Source organism: Mercenaria mercenaria, chromosome 6 (genome assembly GCF_021730395.1).
Source record: "Mercenaria mercenaria strain notata chromosome 6, MADL_Memer_1, whole genome shotgun sequence".
NCBI classification, from domain to species: domain Eukaryota; kingdom Metazoa; phylum Mollusca; class Bivalvia; order Venerida; family Veneridae; genus Mercenaria; species Mercenaria mercenaria.
Genome location: NC_069366.1, coordinates 86379322 through 86399770, shown reverse-complemented (window position 1 = coordinate 86399770; position 20449 = coordinate 86379322). Strand labels below are relative to the sequence as shown.

Below are 20449 nucleotides of genomic sequence, written 5' to 3'. Positions count from 1 at the left end.
TTTTTTATCAAAGGGTCTTTGGATATAATGTAGTTGTCATATTTTTCTTTTCTTTTTTCTTTTTTTAGCTATGAAAAATACTTAGTAAATCATATATTTTATTATTGTTTTGTCATGTATTGCAAAGGTTTAAGTATTTTGTTAACATAGAGTAAAGTACTATTAAATCAACTGTATCTTTATTTCCACCCTTTATTATCAACTGTATCTGTATTTCCACCCTTTATTATCAACTGTATTTTTATTTCCACCCTTTATGCGTTCATGTGCAATATATACAGTAGTGCTTTTCTTACAACGTAATAATGTATACTCTCTGTTTGGACCGCAGCTTTATCGTTTTTAACAAAATAAAATAAAAAAGTGTGGATCTTGAATATTTTCTATTTATAGGTATACTAGACCCGAATTTCGCTCAGCCCGCCCACTTAGCTCAATAGGTAGAGCGCAGATCTACGGATCGCGGGTCGTGAGTTCGATCCCCGGGCGGGGCGTATGTTCTCCGTGACGATTTGATAAAAAGGCATTGTGTCTGCAATCATTCGTCCTCCGCCTCTGATTCGTTTGGGGAAGTTGGCAGTTTTGGACTGGTACAGAATCCAGGAACGCTGGTTAGGTTGACTGTCCGCCGTTACATAACTGAAATACTGTTGAAAAAAGGCGTTAAACCCAAAACAAACAAAACAAACAAATTTCGTTCGTTTATGTAGACATAAAATGAACAAGTTTACGTGTATCAGCAGTATTATGCATTAGGTTGGTACCTACTTAATACATGTATAGCCAAACACATTATAGAATGAACTACCACTGAAACTGGAAGATTGTTTTCTGTTACTGTATGACATTTAACTAAATACACAATCTGAGGCGCGCCATGAGAAAACCAACATAGTGGATTTGCGACCAGAATGGATTTAGACCAGCCTGCGCATCCGCGCAGTCTGGTCAGGATCCATGCTGTTCGCTAACAGTTTCTCCAATTCCAATAGGCTATAAAAGTGACCAGCATGGATCCAGACCAGACTGTGCGGATGCGCAGGCTGGTCTGGATCCATGCTGGTCGCAAACCCACTATGATGGTTTTCTCATGGCACGGCTCATTTATTTACATATCTAGTAAAGTGAAATACATTTGATGAGAATTTTCTACGTTTGAAGTAATTATCTAAAGTAAAATATGTTAGTGTATGATGGGCAATGGTTATCATTATACTTGCATTATTTATAATAACAGTTTTCTCAATAAATGGAAGAAGGATACTTTCTAAATTTCGAAAATACTGACATAGATCTAGAGGCTCTTTTGTGCATTTTCTATTTTTCATTTATTAGGATGTCTGCATTAGCATTATTCCAAGGGAAATACTGACAATAATATGTCATTCGAGTCTAAAAAGGACATAGGCCAACTACATGCAAAATGCAGCAAGTGGAGAAATATATCTTCTGAGTCGGAAAATTTTGGTAAGCCTATCAAATTTGCTTTTCTATACTGTCTGTGTGGTATATATATCCTGTTGCACTTAATATTTTAAGGACGGTAATATCAACCATGGGAAACATGTACATCTTCGGTAAAGTCCATATCGACTGTGAGGTTTTTGAGATATACAGAAAATACAGAAAAGCAAAGTTAATATATAAACCCTGCTGGGCTTTATATTTTACGGATGCTTGTGTCATTGAACTAACTAAAATATATTAAACCGGTGCACGTTGATCTGCAAATATCATGGTTGTCACTGCTCTGCATCATTTAAATGTTGCCATGACGATAACAAATTGGGTAAAACTGCATTACCAATCTATTAAACATTGTTCATCTCGTTTTATGGGAATTTTACAAAGGCTAGAGCGAAAAAAAATTATTATTTTCGCTCTTTTAGAAAGGAATAACAGAAAAAAGCTGTATCACAGGAACAAAACCAATGCCATAAAGAAAAACGAAAACCTTCAGGAGTAGAAAAACATAAAATCAAAGGAGTAAAGTAAAAACAAAATAAACTATATCAAACACATAAATCCCTCAGGAGTAAAACAAAATAACATAGGATTCAAAAGTTATTTGTGAAGGAATATATACTATAGTTTAATCAAATAAGAGAATATCAGTTCTATATTTTTTTCAAACTAAAATGACAGTTAAAATTAGTTCATCAGAGAAGTACAGCAAATCTTGTAAGTATACAAATACAATATGCAGTTACAGCAATTTTACATAATAACATATTTATACAATAAGGGAATAATACTCTAAGAGTAAAACAAATACATATAAACATAATGAGTAAATCAAAACGCCATAAAAGATGTTAGGGTTCAATAAGGGGAAATGAATTCAATAAGAAATAGTTAACATTATCACATGACTTTAAATATAAATCTCCACTTTTCCATAGTTTGAGCTATTGACTGGTCTATAGATCAAGACTAAAATTTTCTGGGATTAGGACAAGATTCGAAGACAAAGTTATAAAATTTATTTCTGATGCATATAACAGAACTCTTATTGAATGACTTGCCGGTGAATAGTCAAAACTATTGCCCGAGATCCTTCGGAAGTGTATACTGTTTGTCCTTTAAACTGATATAGCAATGTGCTAAAGACACATTTATTGTAAGAAGGTATGTAAAGGAAAGTTACTTTGTAATTCAGTTCATTGCAGAGATAAAAGAAAGTTGCCAAAAGAATTTTGTTCGAAAAGATGAAACTTAATAATAAAGTCTTCCTTAGGCAAGAAACTTATTGAGATTTTCCCTAAGAAATAGGCCACACTATTATACATCAATGCAAACGTTTTCAGTTTCTTTAGGATGGAGAGATTGCCCCCACCCCCATCCCAACCCCACGTAAATGACGAAAGTATGGAAAGCGTTCTTTTTTCCGTGGTTTTCTCAAATTTACATACAATTTAATAATTTTAAGATGAAAAAATACATATTATTTTTCCAGAAAAAATGTTATGCAAATATATTAAAGGAAAAAGTAAATTTGCCATTTGTCATTAAGTTATAGAGAAAATTAAATATCATAAAATGATAATTATTGCAGATTGAAAATGCTTTTCAACACAAATATAAGGACCAGAATACATATATACGAAATTAGATTAACGAAACTGCGAAAATGAAACCCAATTGAAAAGGTAATGATTATACTGCTATACAGAAGCCTGAAAAGAGCAGTTTCCTTCTTGATAAAAAGTTCTATTAAGGTATATATATATAATAAAAATTTGTCGAGGCAGAAAGTTTTCTAAAATATTTTAAAATAAGAAAGTACCTTCTGTAATGTTCCCTACGCGGTGAAAGTGGTCAAAGTCACTGCCCGAATAGGTTATACATAACGAAAAAAATCCGACAGAACTTAAATGCCATCAAAATTTTATTTGGGATTAAAGACACATTTCAGGCCATATAGCGGTTCTTTGCAGCTTCAGTGATTGACGAAGAACTTCCAGCCGTCTGCAACTTCCTATAAGACATCAATATAATATGAAGTGGAGCGATAGAAAAACTTTGTCAGTAATGCGATAATGTCTAAATAGAACATGTACAGATAACATTGAAAAACTAACTCTACACTTTTTCAAACCTAAGAGACTAAAACGCATGTGACATACTTCCTCTTGTTAGCTGTTGATTGAATATCAATTTACTGTCATAGGCATCCATGTAATTATCATTTTTGATGTAGAATAAGTATAGCCTTTATCAAAGTCTAGTTAATATACATTACAGCCATGCCCATGCACTAACTACAAACAAAACAAGATTTAGTATTCCAATTATTCAACGGACATATAGTATACAAGAGACTTGCTGCAATACATTTACAATTTTAAACATTAAATTAAAACAATCATATAAAAATCAGAAGAAATTTTGCGCTTTAGGCAGTTGACCCGAAATTACAATTCGTATTATTTGTTCGATTCCGTATACGATTTCGGCATTGTACGGTTGTTATGGAAATTGACCGAAGGGCACCGAAATAGCATGCGATGATATGTAGTAGAACGGTAAAATATAGCCGTTTTTCCATTACGAGTAGACGAAAATTGTCCGACACGGATGTATATCATTCTAAGAACAGTATAAATGTCTACTTTGTAGTTTCGTGTAAATGTGGTTATATGCATATTATTATTGTTAAAACATATAGGCATGTAAATGTATTTGTAGATAAAAATGAATTTTTCAGTAGTATACTGCTATCCACGAAACACCGGGACGATGCTACCTTTCTTGTTTTAAATGCACGATTATTCTAATATATTAGCAATGAAAGCAAATGATAAATTAACAGTACTCAACTTCATCATTTTTTGCGTATTAAACTGACCATTTCATCAACAATGTTACCTTTCGTGTTTAAAATGTTAATTTATCTGTAATCAATATAGAATGAAAGTAAAATTGTAAATATCATCAATATTCGCATTAAACTGATCATTTCATCAGCAGTGCATGAGTTTCCATGTTCAAAATATCATATCAATATAAGTTTCGTTAGTCATTGCATTTTTAACGGTGTAATTACAAACTTAGCTGGATCACAATTTTAATTCATTGAAAGAGTGGCAATATTTGACAATTTGAAACAGTATTTAAACCAAATTAAAATTGTATATTGTGATATACCTTATCAGAAAATAAATATTTACACGATTTATGTCTATTTATCGATGTTACTCTTTACAATTACGTTTAAGTTATCTTAGTGTATACTTGTCTCAAGAAAACAAATATAGTTCCATAGTTATACGGAGTAAATAATCTACTTGTTAATTTCCATCCAGCGAGGTATAATTTCCTGCAAATAAAGCATTTAGAAAAAATAAACACACCTTACATTTTTATTTAACTATTTGTTTATTCCAGTAATTAAACAACAAAATGTGGGTAAACATTGCAAATACATGTCAGAAAATCATAATAATGTCACACTACTTCCTTCAAACATTCGCTTAAAACCTTTTACAATATTGTTGGCGTCATTTTCAACCACAGAATTCGATCGATTTCAATGCCTTCCTCCATTTTGCAATAATTCCGCCCAATCGATTCGTCTCTTCTCTGATTGGACAATAATGCTTCAGAGGCTGGCTTCCGGCCTCCTCCCAGCAATTGTAATGAAATGTTTAATAATAATAATCAATAGATATTTGCTGTCGTAATGTAGGACTCTATCGGAACTGGTTCTAAAATGAGCGTTACGCGATTTCCTTCCCAAATTCAGAAAATTTCTTGTAACCGGCAGTTCGACGTTCCGACTCGGAAATTACCGACTTTCAGATCGGAAACAACACCGGTGAAAAAGATAATAGTGGAAATACTCACAAAATCAAACGAGGAAGAGGAAAATTGAGTGGAAGCGGAAAACATAGCTAACAGGAAAGAAACATTCGCAGATAGACAAATATAATTTCAGAATAGAATGCAAGGAATAAAACAACCAGACTACTACAGAGCGTGTAGTTTTACCGGCTTTTCCGGAATGATGTTTCCGGGTAAGAATGTTAATATTATATTTATCACTTGTTTATACCGCTTGAATAAAAAAAAAACTGGAAATAATTGTTATATTGACTATATTGAACGGGGTCTTAATGTATATTTTTCAGTTCACGAAATTGAATAATAACTTACATATTTAATAATTTCATTTTATGTCAGAGTCTTAAGTGAAAGTAAAACCATGTTAATGTTTTATAAACTGAGTGTGAGAAATATTTATTTTTAAAAAGTTTCATGCTTCATTTCTTTATTATTTTGTGAATAACTTAAACTAACTTAGGACATAATAAGTTTACGTAGCATCAGTATTTTACATTTCTGGTGCAGTACACTTATATATTTTTTCTGTAAAACACAGAAAATATTTTTCATTTGTCAACGAGCGTTGCAAAAAATAAAGGTATTATCATTCCATCGACAAATGCTTACATGTGAACACTCTTGATTACTAAATGACTTAAATAAAGGAATTCCTAAACATTTTTAATAATCATACTTGTTGCAGTAATCGTACACATATCAAGATGTGGTTTCTTTACTAACCCTTTAACAACATTCAAGCTGACTTATTATGTTTTAAATTCTGAATTTATTAGTTAATACTTTAATTGTTACTATGAACAGAATGCTGTCAGAACAATATTTTAGTTAAAAAGAAGAATGGATCATTCGTAATGAACTCTTTGTTGTAAAGTAATTTTTCTGTGGCGTTTGTTTCTGTAGTTAAACAGATCGTTACTATTTCAGATCCATCCTACGGAAAGACTGCCTGGACACCTCAAAGTCCTGGGTCACAGATCCACCAAGGTAAGTTCTACTTTCTTAATTACTTTCTTAATTAGCTGGTATTGTCATATATTTAGAATCTGTATATTTCCGGAACACAGCTAGAATAACAACATGCATTATTTGGTAACAAAGTGATGAAAAAAAAGTTCTTAACAAGATCTCATAATCAGGCTTTATGTGATAACTATAAGTCTCCGTATATCAAATCTTGTTTTTATGACTCGCTTGTTATTTCATATATAATCACGGTATCCAGATTTTGAATAACTAAAATATAAGAGGTTTTTTGCTTCAAATCGATATACAATGTACATGTATATCGAAATATAATGTAGTGCCACTTTGAGATCAGTAGAAAGATAAGATATTTAGACTAGAATGTTTGAAAAATTTCTCAATATCCTCAGAAAAATTAAAATGTTTTTGTAGAATTTTGTTTCCATTATGAAGTAACATTAAACATTTCACAAAAACGTTCACTGAAATGTATCAGGTAAGGCTATGTAAAAAGTTTTGTAAAACAAGTTGTAGAATGTTATTTAATTGTATGTGGGGGATTTTTAAAAGTTGACGGTTGCATCATGACAGTGCTAAGGTCACTCTTCTACACATCATATTTCAAAAATTGTTAAAAATAACTCGTTATATCCCTGTCTTTAAAAAACTATAATATTTTTAAAGTGGATGGAAGACAATTTACTATAGAATAATATAATAATAACATTCTAACACCCGCCTCTCTCCTTAGGAGACTACTTTCTGCCTTTTTTATAAAGTAATAAAGATATAAATTAGACATATCTTCAGTTTCATTTTAATTTTCTTTTCAATTTAGCCATTCACTGGTCACATTATACACTTTTTGAATGGCTTATCGGATAATAGTCAAAACTTTGGCCCGAGGTACGAAGGACTGAGGGTCAGTAATTTTGAGTACTGACCGGCAAGCCATACAGTAAGTGTTTTACTACATGATATAAAGAATTCATTTTCACAAATATATTTTCAAATGTTTCACTGATAAGCTCAGTAAAATGTATTGAATATAGACTGGCCATATGGCACAAACTATTTACCGGCGATTTGTAAAAGTCGGGTAATGATAAGACCGAGTCAGCCATTTCAGTTCTCAACGGCACTTCGTATACCTTGCATTTATGAATACTGCATCACAGTTTTCACTGTCGGTATGGATGACAGAACATTCTACCAATACTTTGTGCAGTATCTGTATACTTTTTTGCGAAATCTTTCTTTTTATGATTACAAATGTGATAGGCAATATTGGCATAATTACAATTACTGTTACTTTTTTATTTTCTCTTTATTTTCATATAACTATACTGGAATTTACACTCCTGTGAAATGCTGACGTATAAATGTAGCAATCCAAAATGTAGTCTTTTTCTTCGTTTAAGAAAAACATTTGCGATACTCAGAAAATGTTAAATGATCCTGCTAAAGATATAAAAAGCAATAAATAAAACACGTTAACAAGCCTGATTAGTCGGGATCGTCTTCAGATTTCGTGACATTAAGGAATTACTGGTAGGCTATGGACAAACTTTCTGAAAATTGTCCGTTGTGACAACTGAACAGCGCTTCTGCGCTATGGTTAGAAAGAAAGAACGAGTGTTTTGAAAGATTACTGAAAGATTATAAGCTTTATTGACCATTACTGACCAATAACCACAAACATAAATGTTCATGTACCTCGCTAAGCACGTGTTACGTGCGCGAAATGATTGTTTTATCCAGTGTCAGAAATATTGGATGTTTGCACGCACAGAGACACCTCAGATCAAAATTAGGAAATATTTCGCCGTTTTAAAAAAAAAACCTGTAGTAGCTGAATGTAATAGCGTTTTAAATTAGGCATGTTTCCGTATTCGATTTTTCTGAAATCATTCGTTTTAATCATAATACATATTTAATCCTCTCTTATGAAACCAAGTGCACTAATGTTATATCAAAATTATTTTTTTCCATATAATTTTTTCATTCTTCCACGTAACGGTCAATACATCCCGTATAAACTTAAGGCGGCAACATTTTTAAATGGCATTTAGTTTTCTTCAAAATATCGGCAAGTATACCCTGTTAATCAAATAAAACTGTATTACACGATAAAAACTTTCATATTCTTCAGATGCAAATAAAAATATCCTTTTTACAGATATACCTTAAGCTTTTTTATTCTAATATATAAATATTTGGAAAAATATGCATTTTATTTTACTTCCAAACATCTTTATTTAATAATAGGAGATACATAGAAAATGTGCGGATTTGTGTTTGTCCGAAGGATATTTTCTAGCTGTTAGAAAAAACAAGCCCATATATTTTCAATAAATTAACGACGTTCGTGGCGATTTCTCTGAAAAAAGTATCTCCAGAGGTTTTCACTGTATCCGTTTGTTGTTATTTTTCCCTGACTGGGTTGTTACTTTTCCACTGGGTTGTTATTATTCCGTTGGGATGTTGTTGTTCGGATACTATTTGAGTTTCTGTTAACCATTGCTTAATTTAACATTTCTAGCAGAAGATATTTACAAGATGACTGTTAAAGTAGAATTTTTATTTTGTTTAGGTTATCCACACCCACATAGCCCTTTGTCGGCGCTAGGCAAGCCCTCGATAGAACCAGTCAACTCGCCATGGAGACCACAAGGTAAGGTTCCGGTTGCCAACATTTTTTCTTTTTGTATTTTTTTACATGTACATGCAGCGATTAGCAGTTCGTGGACTGTTAAAGTCTGCTAAAACCCATTTCTTTGTAAAACATTTCGCAAACTGACTAACTCATATCTTTTAATATGGATGTATAGAACATTATTCTAGCTTAATTTTTTTCAATATTTTATAGATACATGTATGTTTGTCTTGTTTCGGCATATAGTTTTATCTGATATTGGTACTTTTTTATTTATTTAATAACTGATTCAGTAATGACTACAATTTACTTGTCAACTCGAAGATTATTATGTCCGACTTTCTTGTACATGTGTACTAACCTACATCGTTGAAGGTAAAATTAGTACTTATGCCCGGTCATTCGGGTTAAATAGTAACAAATATTTTCAATTTTAATAAATATAGACGGAGGCGATTAGCATATACTGAGTATGTTAGGCAAAACATGGTTACCGAGGCAATTAAATACGGTTCTCCTTAGTTCTGGAATATTACATAATTTATTATGTATGTTATACATTGGATGAAAAATTACATGAACAATTAGGGAAATAAAAACTTATAAATAGGAACCGTCCGACTTCCGTATTCATATCCTAAATACCTTAAGAAAAAAAACATCTAACGAAATTTCGTTTTTAAAGGCGTAATAACAGAAATTTTCCCAATTTAAGGCATTTTCTATAAGAAAAACTAAAACGCTGCTAACAAAACGAAGTTTAATATCGCTCGTCATTCCAAATAAGATATGAATTTTAATTTATAGATTTGCCGCACGGTTAAATGTTGATGCCTTTTCATTTAGATAGTTGTAATAGATAGAATTCAATTAAAATCGATTAGAATTCATTGTTCTTTTATATTCTAACTTTCACTGTGAAGTTAATGTTTTGATAAGACCCTTATAAAATGCTTAACAATCGGTCTCATCTAAAATAACTACCCGGATCAACAATTCGACATCATTACAAAATCGTGCCGCATCAAAAGGCCTCTCTCATATTTGTCAATTTTTGATATCGAGTACATCGCTCAAATGCCACGTTCAGACGCTGTATCCTTGATAACGGTCTTTCATGGCATAATTGCCACTTTAAAATCATTTACATGACCATGTTTCTACATTTTCATATGAAATTGTAATCCCCGATATTCGATTCGCGTGGAAATTGTTATAATAACGACTCACCAGGGTGGCAAAGTGCGGTTGTATCGGTTTAATTTGGTACGAATTGATTTATATCGCCCTTTTCCGTCAAAGAAGTTAGAAAATGCCAGCTTACTTTGGAACATACTAGTATATTTTAATGAACCCGTGGGTACATTTTTTTCAGACATATCTCCACTGCATCATGGACAATTTTGCTGTCTGTAAGCTAGAATACTTCTTTTCTTTTCGGAAATTGTCTAAACATTATGGCGATAGTTTTTTGGCGACGAAATATCTTAATATTCCGGGAACATTACGTAAATTATTCTTACACTGAGACATCCAATATGGCGTCATGCCGACCATTTCCGGAAATGGGATTTAATGATTGCTCCCCATAATCTTGATGATTATTCCATCGATATAATTGAGCGTAAATTTCCAAGGAAAGAAAATAATTCACAATTGACTAATGGAATATTTGACAAGTTCTTGAAATAATTGCTGAATGGAGAAGTAGCTCTTCAAAAATGAATAATGATGCCCCCAGGAACTATTTTCTTATGTCATTTGTATAAGGTTCTTTCTTATACGAAGTAAGCGGATAAAATTACCAGTTACAGTTTCACATCGGATTTATAAAATGTGTTTACTTTCAGGCAGCGGACAAATACAGTTATGGCAGTTTCTGTTGGAACTACTTTCAGACAGTAGTAATGTGAATTGTATTTTATGGGAAGGTACTAATGGTGAATTCAAACTTGTGGACCCTGATGAAGTGGCACGCAGATGGGGCGAAAGGAAGAGCAAGCCAAATATGAACTATGACAAATTAAGCCGTGCGCTAAGATATTATTACGATAAAAACATTATGACAAAAGTACATGGAAAGAGATACGCGTACAAATTTGATTTCGCCGGATTAGCACAAGCAATGCAACCAAGTGCACCAGACCCGGCAGCGTATAAATACCAACAGGACTTGTTCATGTCAAGCTATCATCATAATTCAAAATTCAACTACCTAAATGCGCATTCTCCTATGACATCATCACCAAGTTTGTTCCCGCCACCTTCAAGTTACTGGTCGCCATCAAATGGAAGCTGTTCATTTTACCAGAATATTTCTAGTTCACATATGCCGCACCATTCAACACCAATGCCACCAGCACCCCACATTGGAACCTACTACTGACGCCAGACTTGTTTTTGAATCGTCAGATTGTCATTTCCGGTTACTACTTTGTAGTGATAAGTTTTTCCGTATCACTCCGCGGAATGGCGGACTATTTTGATGGGGAAAATTAACAGCGAGCTAGAGTGCTTAAGAACTGCGCCGCAGCTCCAGAACTGTGGAAATTAATTGTTTGCAAGGCATGTGCTACTTGTTAAAGAGCATTTTCCTTTGCAGACGTACGATCTACTAAACTAAGTCGCTACCGAATTAGGTAACATATATTTATGTAAGTACTCGTGCCAATTAATAAAGTGTCATCAAATATATATGAATTGCCCTTTAAGATGTAAGAGATTGTTTTGTATGTGAAAACGTACTGTTGTTGATCTAGTCAACTGTTTGAGACAGTGCCCTTGATATTGCCTTATACATACATGTACATTACTCGGCAGAGCTGAAACGAGACGAAAATAACACATACACTAAGAAATTAGCATAATAAGCAACTGTTTACAAACTCTATAAATAAATATTATATATATTCAAAAAGGAACAAAATTTCGAGTTTTTTTTTCTTTTTGACTGTTATTCATATGTTCCAGCTCTGCAGTTTTACCATGCGACTGTGATCAAATATTTCATTGTCTTGAATATAAACACATATTTAGATAACACATATAGATTTAATTGTTTATAGTAACTGTAACTTTTTTGTCGAAAGAATATATTTACTTTTAGTTTAAATTATTTTTTGTTGAATTTGTTTTAAACGGATATGCCTTCAGATGAATGTATAAATTTGAGTTTTGAAACAGCTAGCTCTCCACATATATCATTGATAAAAAGAGTAATTTTACAGATAAAAAGTCCTTAATGCACATAATTGCAAATTATTTTTTTTATTTTTATTAAATTGGCATAAATCTGGAGGTGTGCAGCTTTAATTCATATTACTATTACAGTTTTTTTGCTTTCAGCAGTAAGACATCTTGGATTTTGATTCAGTTTTGTTTGAAGGTATGAAATATATAATTATGCTTTTATAAAAAAGAAGATACTACAAAAATAAAAAAATGAATACAAAATATTTCTGAAACATTGTTAAAATTCTATTCCCGCCTGATAATAACAAGGATATATTTAACTATTTGAAAGTCCAACAATTCATCTTAAATATTATATAAATGCATTTGTAACATTTAAATGTCGGACTACTTTCATGTTTTTGTTGTATTTCTTGTACAAACAACATGTTTAGAACAGAACAAATATTTATAGAAATATAACTTGGGAGTTTAACTGGTTAAAGTTTATGCCACATGGAATTACAAATAGGCAAACATTACTCATAGCTTGATAAGTCGAGCAAAGATGCATTACATTCTTACACAGGAAATATTGTTCTATTGCTAATAAGATAGATGTGTTTTGATCGATTACGTCTCGGAATGTCTATAAACTCAAAAATCACTCCGCCGATCACCGGACTATATTACGAGCAATCAACATCGGAAGGAAGAATTCCGTGTTCCTGGCGTGTTTAATTTCTCTCTTCACTATCCCTGTCTACTATAGTGTTGATATTTGACAGTTAGAAAATTGGATTTTGGCATCAGATAGGGCTATGCAAGAGTTGCTTTATAGCGGAAGGCTTCTCTATCGTCCGTTAATAATGATATTTCTACGCATGAAGAAGAAGTTCGAGGAACATTATTGACGGGAAGGATCTTATCTTTGGAGTTTAGTTAACTAAAGAAGACGCGTATTAAGTGATTTTATTAACACTAATGAGATAAATGTCTCCTTTATGAGACCAAGAGATCACAAAAGAATATGGAAAGCTCCCCAGAGAGTTAAACCACAGACTTTTTTGCTTGAAATGAGCTGGAATTTCGTCATTGACGAAGTTCGCCCCGGCACGCGAACGAATTCAATTTGATTCCATCGCAAACAATCGTACTGATAACGGATTAAGAAGTCTCTGTGATTTCTCGCGAACACCTGCAAAGATTCCGCAATTTTCCGACAAAAACCCAATAAATTTTCATATTGTCAAATCTAATGAATAAGCCCTTCCTTATTTGATTTGTTGGAACAATATGATCATTATGCAAAATACTTTCTACATTCTTTATTTTGGTTTATTATGCGCATGAGCGGCACGTGACTTGCACGCGCCATATTCAAGATGGCCGGACGGTCTTGATAGGACTGCTGGGTACAAAATATCGGATGTAAACAATGTCATAAATAAGTGTCATGTCTCTATGAAAGAAGAATGACTCTGTGAGTGATGACAAAATGTTGTACTTGATAATTAGCATAACAGTCACGCATTTATAATAATTATTTAAGGGACATTTACTCAATGGTTACGCTTTTTGTAGACAGTCGCTTTACAAATTTGGACAATAAGTAAGAATCAATACATTTTGAAGTCATGAAATGTACTTTTGTGCAGCATTTCTACACAAAGTGTTAATAATCGATTTTGTGATGATATCTTGACATGATTTTTACGCATCGCATATATCATCATTTGACAATTCTGCTTCTATGAATAAAGTGTATAAATCTGTAGGAGGAAATATCTATTGTGTTAGAAGACGGATCGAGGGTGTCTCCCTGAAAAGACTGCAGTTAGACTTATGTAGAAATAATAGCAGATTTTTATGAAAATTTTCCCTTTTCAAAATACAGATGTGTTGACGTCTTAATATGCAACCATATTTCGAAATAAATTATACAAATATGTTCATTTTCTAAAGATGATAACTTGGCAAAAAGAAATTGTACAAGTTTAAAATGAACTGTTTCTAAACTAGTGATACAATACAATGGTTTTTATCTTATTTTTTGTATTTATATAATGCATTTCAATATGGCACTGAGGCTGATCAAAATGCTTGTTTCTATCACCTAAATAAAAGGTGTATTAAGTTTTACGCCTTTATAGAGTCAAACCAAGTAAATATATTACAAAAACACAAAACCTTCTGTCCATATTTTGTAATATCTCGAGTAGCTCATTCTACTTAAATATGTCAATACTTTATTTTAAAACCTGTAATCCAGACTATTTTTGTATCAGAATTGAGTGTTTTGTACCGTCTATGCATTGTTCATTTGAAATTCATTTAAAATCTACTAGTCTTATTTGATAACTGACAATGGAATCACACTCCGTTGTTTTGTCAATAGTAGGCATACATCTTTTGTCATTGTTACAACACATTTCAAGCCCGCCCGCTTAGCTCAGTAGGTAAGAGCGTTGGTCTACGGATCGCGGGGTCGCGAGTTCGATCCTCGGGCGGGGCGTATGTTCTCCGTGACTATTTGATAAACGACATTGTGTCTGAAATCATTAGTCCTCCACCTCTGATAATTCATGTGGGGAAGTTGGCAGTTACTTGCGGAGAACAGGTTTGTACTGGTACAGAACCCAGGAACACTGGTTAGGTTAACTGCCCGCCGTTACATGACTGAAATACTGTTGAAAAACGGCGTTAAACCCAAAACAAACAAACAAACAACACATTTCATCCCTCTAAGGGCGTAAACTAGAATTCAATGTAGACGTTTTATTTGAGAGAATAAAAACAAACATTTTACTAGACTTTTATTAGCCCACGCCTGAAGTCTCATAGCCATTACGACTGTCCAGAGGACAAACAATATGGCTAATACTAAATTACTTGATTAACGAACATTTCATTATTCAACTCCATATTGTCCCTCGCACCCCTCCCCCCCCCCCCCCCCCCCCCCACCCCCCTCAATTTAACCAATGAAAAAATATCGGCTCAATTAATTTTGGTATTGGCTAAATCTGTTTTATATGATATGCACACTTTATCTATTATTTTGGACGGGGTGGGGTTAACGTCACGCCAACACAATTATATGTCACATGGCGATTTTCCAGCTTTTCGTGCTGGAGAAAGTCTCCAGATGCCTCTCCGAGAATTATTTCAGACATGGGCGGGTCCCTGGGTAGAACACCAACATTCAGCAAGCAGTCTGGATCACTTCCTCACATGGAAAAACTCTACATCCCAAGCAAAGTTTCGAACTCATAGTGGTGAGGGGCAAGTGATTCCATATCAGTGAATTTAACCTTTCGGCCACGGAGACCCCTATCTCATATTCCTTTCAATACTGCATATTTGAATAATAAGGGGTTATATCACAATATTTATGATATTTGTCGCAATAAATTATCCACGTGTAAGTAAGTTGCATTAACATTTTTTTATACACCATAAGCTAAAATCTCAATACACAAATTTTAAATTCTTATATTCGAAACTTATCGATTACAAAAGAAATCAATAATACATTACTTCACAATGTCTTGTAAAAAACGTTAACAGCTAAATTAGCTTGTTATGCATTATCTGCCTAAATAATTACGTTTCTAGCTATCTCCACTACAACTTTATTCCGTTTTGTCGGCTATTATTTAAATTGGAACGTACGCCCGATAGATAGAGTTTCTTTGCTCACGCCAGCGAACACAGATAATCGTTCGTTTTATTTTGACTTATTACAATGCCCCGGCGATCATATCTTCCCTCTGTCAAGCGTCGAGATGAAAAATGAGCGAGTGAGACTCCACAACGGACAAAATAATTCTCAGTTTTCCTCAATGCGCGTGCACGGAGATGAAATACGGAGCCCTCGCGCGAACAAACTCTACATGTGCAATAGTGTAACGAGCATTCACTCTATTACCTAGAATACACATTTATTTCTTTGCAGTAATATACTGACCAAGATCTTAGATGTCTGAAATCGAACAAAGCACCTATCTGGCGCATAAAAAAATGGTTTTACTTAGCAAGTACCCCAACATTGAATCGCATTTACTTGGTCCAGCAAGAAATCTGAGTGCACTGGCCATTGGTGTACTTACAAAATGTTCTACTCTCGCCATATCTTACTGTGTAACATAATATGTGCCTGTTTGTTTTATCAGGTTATTTATTTAATGATATTATATAGGGCTAACTATTTGTCAAAGTGCTGGTCGGTTTAACTAATATATTTTCCACATTGGTCAACGTTCCAGCACTTCCCGTAATATCAAAATATCGGCGGACTGTATGGTGGAGCGTAAGACAGTCGAGCTTTTTTTGGGCACAAGCTCAAAACTTATTGCAACCGACTTGTCCTGAAACAGAAATCATTTCGTTTTAAGCAAGAAACAGTTAGCCTAGTTTACAAATTTCTACGATAACAAAATATCAGTCAAACAGAAAATCGGTTAAGCTGATTGTTTTAAAACAATCTTGTTATCAAAATACAGTAGCCATTGAAATACGTCGCTGTAATTCGAAAGGTGTTATGATCGATCTTTGGGCTTTGATATTTTCAATATTTAAAAAATACTAGCACTGTATGATTTGAACAATTGTTTTCACAAGAACCATGCCAACAGTGCAAGCAAGTAACAGGCAAATATTTGTTTTAAAGATAAAAAAAACACACAACTTTCGTAGTCGCGTCTTATCGTACCGTTTCTGTCGTACCATCTTGGCCTCACACCAAGCCTTAGACCCGTCATTATTTGATACGACGATACAATATTAAACACCAAAGACATCATAATCTAAACGTAAATTCATTGGTGTTTTGGGGTTTTTTTTTTTGTTTTTTTCCTTTTTTTTTAAGTTTTTGCTCTTTAACACTTACCCCATCTGAAAAGAGACTACTTCGCACTTGTTGTGAAATTGTGGATCATGACAGAAACAACAGGAGCTAAGCCGCTACATGTAGACCACATGGAACAGACATAAACACGAGAAACGTCTAAACCTAGTCCGTCCAAAGAAGGCACTTAGTGGCTTGTTGATCATTTTAACTTCCAAACATTTCCCTAGGGCTCCAATTATGCACCTTCTATAAACAGGGCTAGGATTCGTCTCTAACCTATGAAAGATTCATTCAAATGGTAAGCGAGAATACGCGCCACGAAAAAAATACCTCACAATCTAATCTCACACTTTTTAACACTGTACAAACCTTTCCGTGTATATCGGATCGCGCTATTTTCTGTGCTTTGTTCCGCCCCGACTAGACGGGTCGGATCACGATAGGATTTTTTGTTTCAAAACAACGAAAAAGACCGAAGCCTTCGAATACCATGGAGGCTTTTTACCTTGCTTTTTGTGCGAGCAATTGCAAATGCATAGGCAAGCTGGGAACCTGTCATTGCTATATAAACCCAAAGAGGATCTTTCTAAATAGAAGTTATTTCCTGTTTGTGTAACTTACCAAAGATCTTTCAGTCTCAGTTATGCAGATGTCTTGTAAAAAAGTAGTGACTTATTGTCGGTAGATATATTGACATGCTACAAATACATAATTCACTCAAATATTCAAAATAATTATGTACAGGCAGCAAGAATTATTGGGACACAATATATGAAAAACTAAATAACAATGTTCAAGTGACTCCTTCAAATGACTGAACAAGAATAACATAAAATGTCTAAAATACCTAGAAAACATACTTGTCTTTGTACAGTAAGAGTAATTTACTCAAACAAACCATCAAATAAAAGTCCATATGCAGTTATGAAGAACTTCAGGCAATATTTTCAAGATAGTGTCCTTCATTAAGATCCACTTTTGTGTACTCTTCAATCAGACAACGCACTAAAGGCTAATATATTAAATGTTCAATTCCAGTCTGTCTTTACTTGTATATCTCTCCTGTATGTTAACACATTTTGTCTCAGTAAGTTAAGATTTTCCTTTCCATGTCAAACCAAGTGTTCACATATGCCAGACATCAACATCAACAGAAAAGATATTCCGTCAGCTTCTTTCCGATCTCATGGAGGATAAAGAAAGTTCCTTCGGAAAGAAATTACCTTTGTGTTTGCATCGTATTCCAAAGCCTTTATCTACTAGTTTTCTTCCACCAGATTGGTCCAATGCTAGTAACGCATCACTGTGACAGAAGAGTGACACTAGCTACCCAGGCAACTACAGATCTATTTCCTTGACCTGCCTCTTATACAAGCTTCTTAGAATGTTTCATACTTGCCATCCTTTATGATTTGCAGAACAAAAGCAGTGTCTCAATCTCCTTAAACTCCTATACAAACTTTATACACACAGTGCCAATCCCCGGGTAAATGTGCTATTTTCTCAGTTGTTCTCAATCTGTTAGCCTGGACGATTTTCCTGATGAAATTCCGATAACATAATGCAGTTTCACAAGCCTCTGTCCTTGGCCTCATTCCCTTTTTCTGTGCTGCGACTCCACGCTGATGACACTGTAGTTTACCCTATTATCAGATGTATTTCGGACTCAAAAACTATTCTACATTATCTTTAGCAATTAAAAAATTGCGAAGAAATTTGAGTCAAAAAGTGCCAGGGTTAACAGGAACCGCATCCCTACAACAATTAGGAATGACAATATACATTCTTTAGAGGAACTTGATAACCAGTGCCAAATGCAAAATATCTAGGCGTGGACATGGGACACCTCTTAAGAGCCAAGATCTTTCTTGAAAGAAGTGCACAATCAGTGCCAGCACCACAACAAACAAAACACCAACACATTTAATGAACATGTTCGACCCATCGTAGTGTTATGCCCTGCTGTCATAAACCGAAGTTAAAAAAAAGCGAAAAAAAAGCAGTTGCAATGTGACCCACTCAGAACAGAGCACACTAACCGAATCTCGATGAAATTACCATCTTTAGTTTAAGGCGATCATAAACAATCTCTATTGTATTGCAATGAATCGTTCTTCGCACAGTTTAACAAATGGTCAGGAAACGTGAATATTTTTTACGTATTTATTCGTTTAAACACATACCGTCTGAAATGATACTTTTAATGTATTTTAGTGTTCCGTCCCCTAAGAATACAAAATAAAAAGTTTTAGAAAATGCTTTTCTAAAACTTTTTATTTTGTATTCGTAGGGAATGGGATAGAATCATTAGATAATGTATTTATGAAAAAACTCGCAAAGTAAAATATTTTTACATGTATACAATAATTGCCACTAATTTCCTTCTCATAAAGGCATTTATTCACTTAAAGTACAACAAGAGCAGCTTGACACCAGACCTCTTAATTTCTGCCAGAACTGATAACTGCTGAAACAAAATATCAAATTTTTTTATAAAGTCGTTTGAATCTTTCATAATCATTAATGTACCCTCATTACTCTATGCGCATGCTTTCCGTTGCCCATGTCATATTGTTGCCTTTATTTTGTAACGCACCATTACATACGCGCTCGCCGACACTTTACCGTCAAACAGCCGTGTGCAAGGTTTCTGATTTTAATTAAAGTCTATTGAAAATAGCAATTCATCTTGTTTTCTGGTATGCATAAAAGTTTTTAAAATCATTTATAGCAGACAGGCAACTGATGCAAATGGACACAAACTACACAATGCCTGACCATATACAAAAATTACCGATTATGTTATTATATTATAGTTTGCACACATGTTTGTATAACGTATAAATAATCAAAGCCCTTGAGTCGTCTGGTGGTTGCGGTTTTTTTTAAGATTTATTTTCTGTTTAAATGCAAATCTATAAATATACATGAATGAGAAACAAATACGAATCTGCCCCATATCTAAGATGAACTCTGCCTGACCTAGCTTGTGATGTAACCATGGTCTGGAAAAACCTTATCATTGATAGATCTTATATAATCTAAATGGTCAGTGTGAATGGATACATGTTAAATCAGAACTGCTTGATCATTGATCACTCATCCGCATTGTTCATGAATGGGACTATTTTGTGTAGCACATGAACATCTTTTGGATGTGATTTGGAATAAAATAAAGATGCTATATGATTGTCAGAAATACACTTGTAACTTTGGTAGCGGGGTAAACCCGCAACCAAAAACGCTTTTGTCACTTGTCTGTCAGTTAGTGAGTACGACTTTATTTTGAATACTTTACCATTCAATTTTCAGATCTGATAGCAAAATCATAATATAAATAAATAAATAAATAAAACTGTAATCAATTCTAAATTTGATAATTATGTGAGCTGTACCGTATCAAACTAGAGATGTCCGAACAGAACATTATTTTGACTTAACCTTTACGCTGCTAAATTTCT

The 20449-nt window shown here is 33.7% G+C and overlaps 1 protein-coding gene across 1 annotated transcript; it reads left to right on the top strand.

Moving 5' to 3' along the window:
- The first annotated feature begins 4817 nt into the window (after nucleotides 1-4817).
- Nucleotides 4818-12674, top strand: LOC123548310 (transcriptional regulator ERG homolog). The gene is made up of 4 exons (XM_045335474.2): nucleotides 4818-5516; nucleotides 6271-6330; nucleotides 8903-8983; nucleotides 10816-12674. The coding sequence occupies exons 1-4, from the start codon at nucleotides 5444-5446 to the stop codon at nucleotides 11349-11351; spliced, it is 750 nt and encodes a 249-aa protein (XP_045191409.1). The 5' UTR covers nucleotides 4818-5443; the 3' UTR covers nucleotides 11352-12674.
- The last annotated feature ends 7775 nt before the right edge of the window (nucleotides 12675-20449 follow it).

Bases quoted from the DNA above. Each gene is read 5' to 3' on its own strand.
- LOC123548310 (XM_045335474.2), top strand. From the start codon at position 5,444: ATGCAAGGAATAAAACAACCAGACTACTACAGAGCGTGTAGTTTTACC. The intron at 5,517-6,270 runs GTAAGAATGTTA...TTACTATTTCAG, and splicing joins TTCCGGAATGATGTTTCCGG to ATCCATCCTACGGAAAGACT. The intron at 6,331-8,902 runs GTAAGTTCTACT...TATTTTGTTTAG, and splicing joins TGGGTCACAGATCCACCAAG to GTTATCCACACCCACATAGC.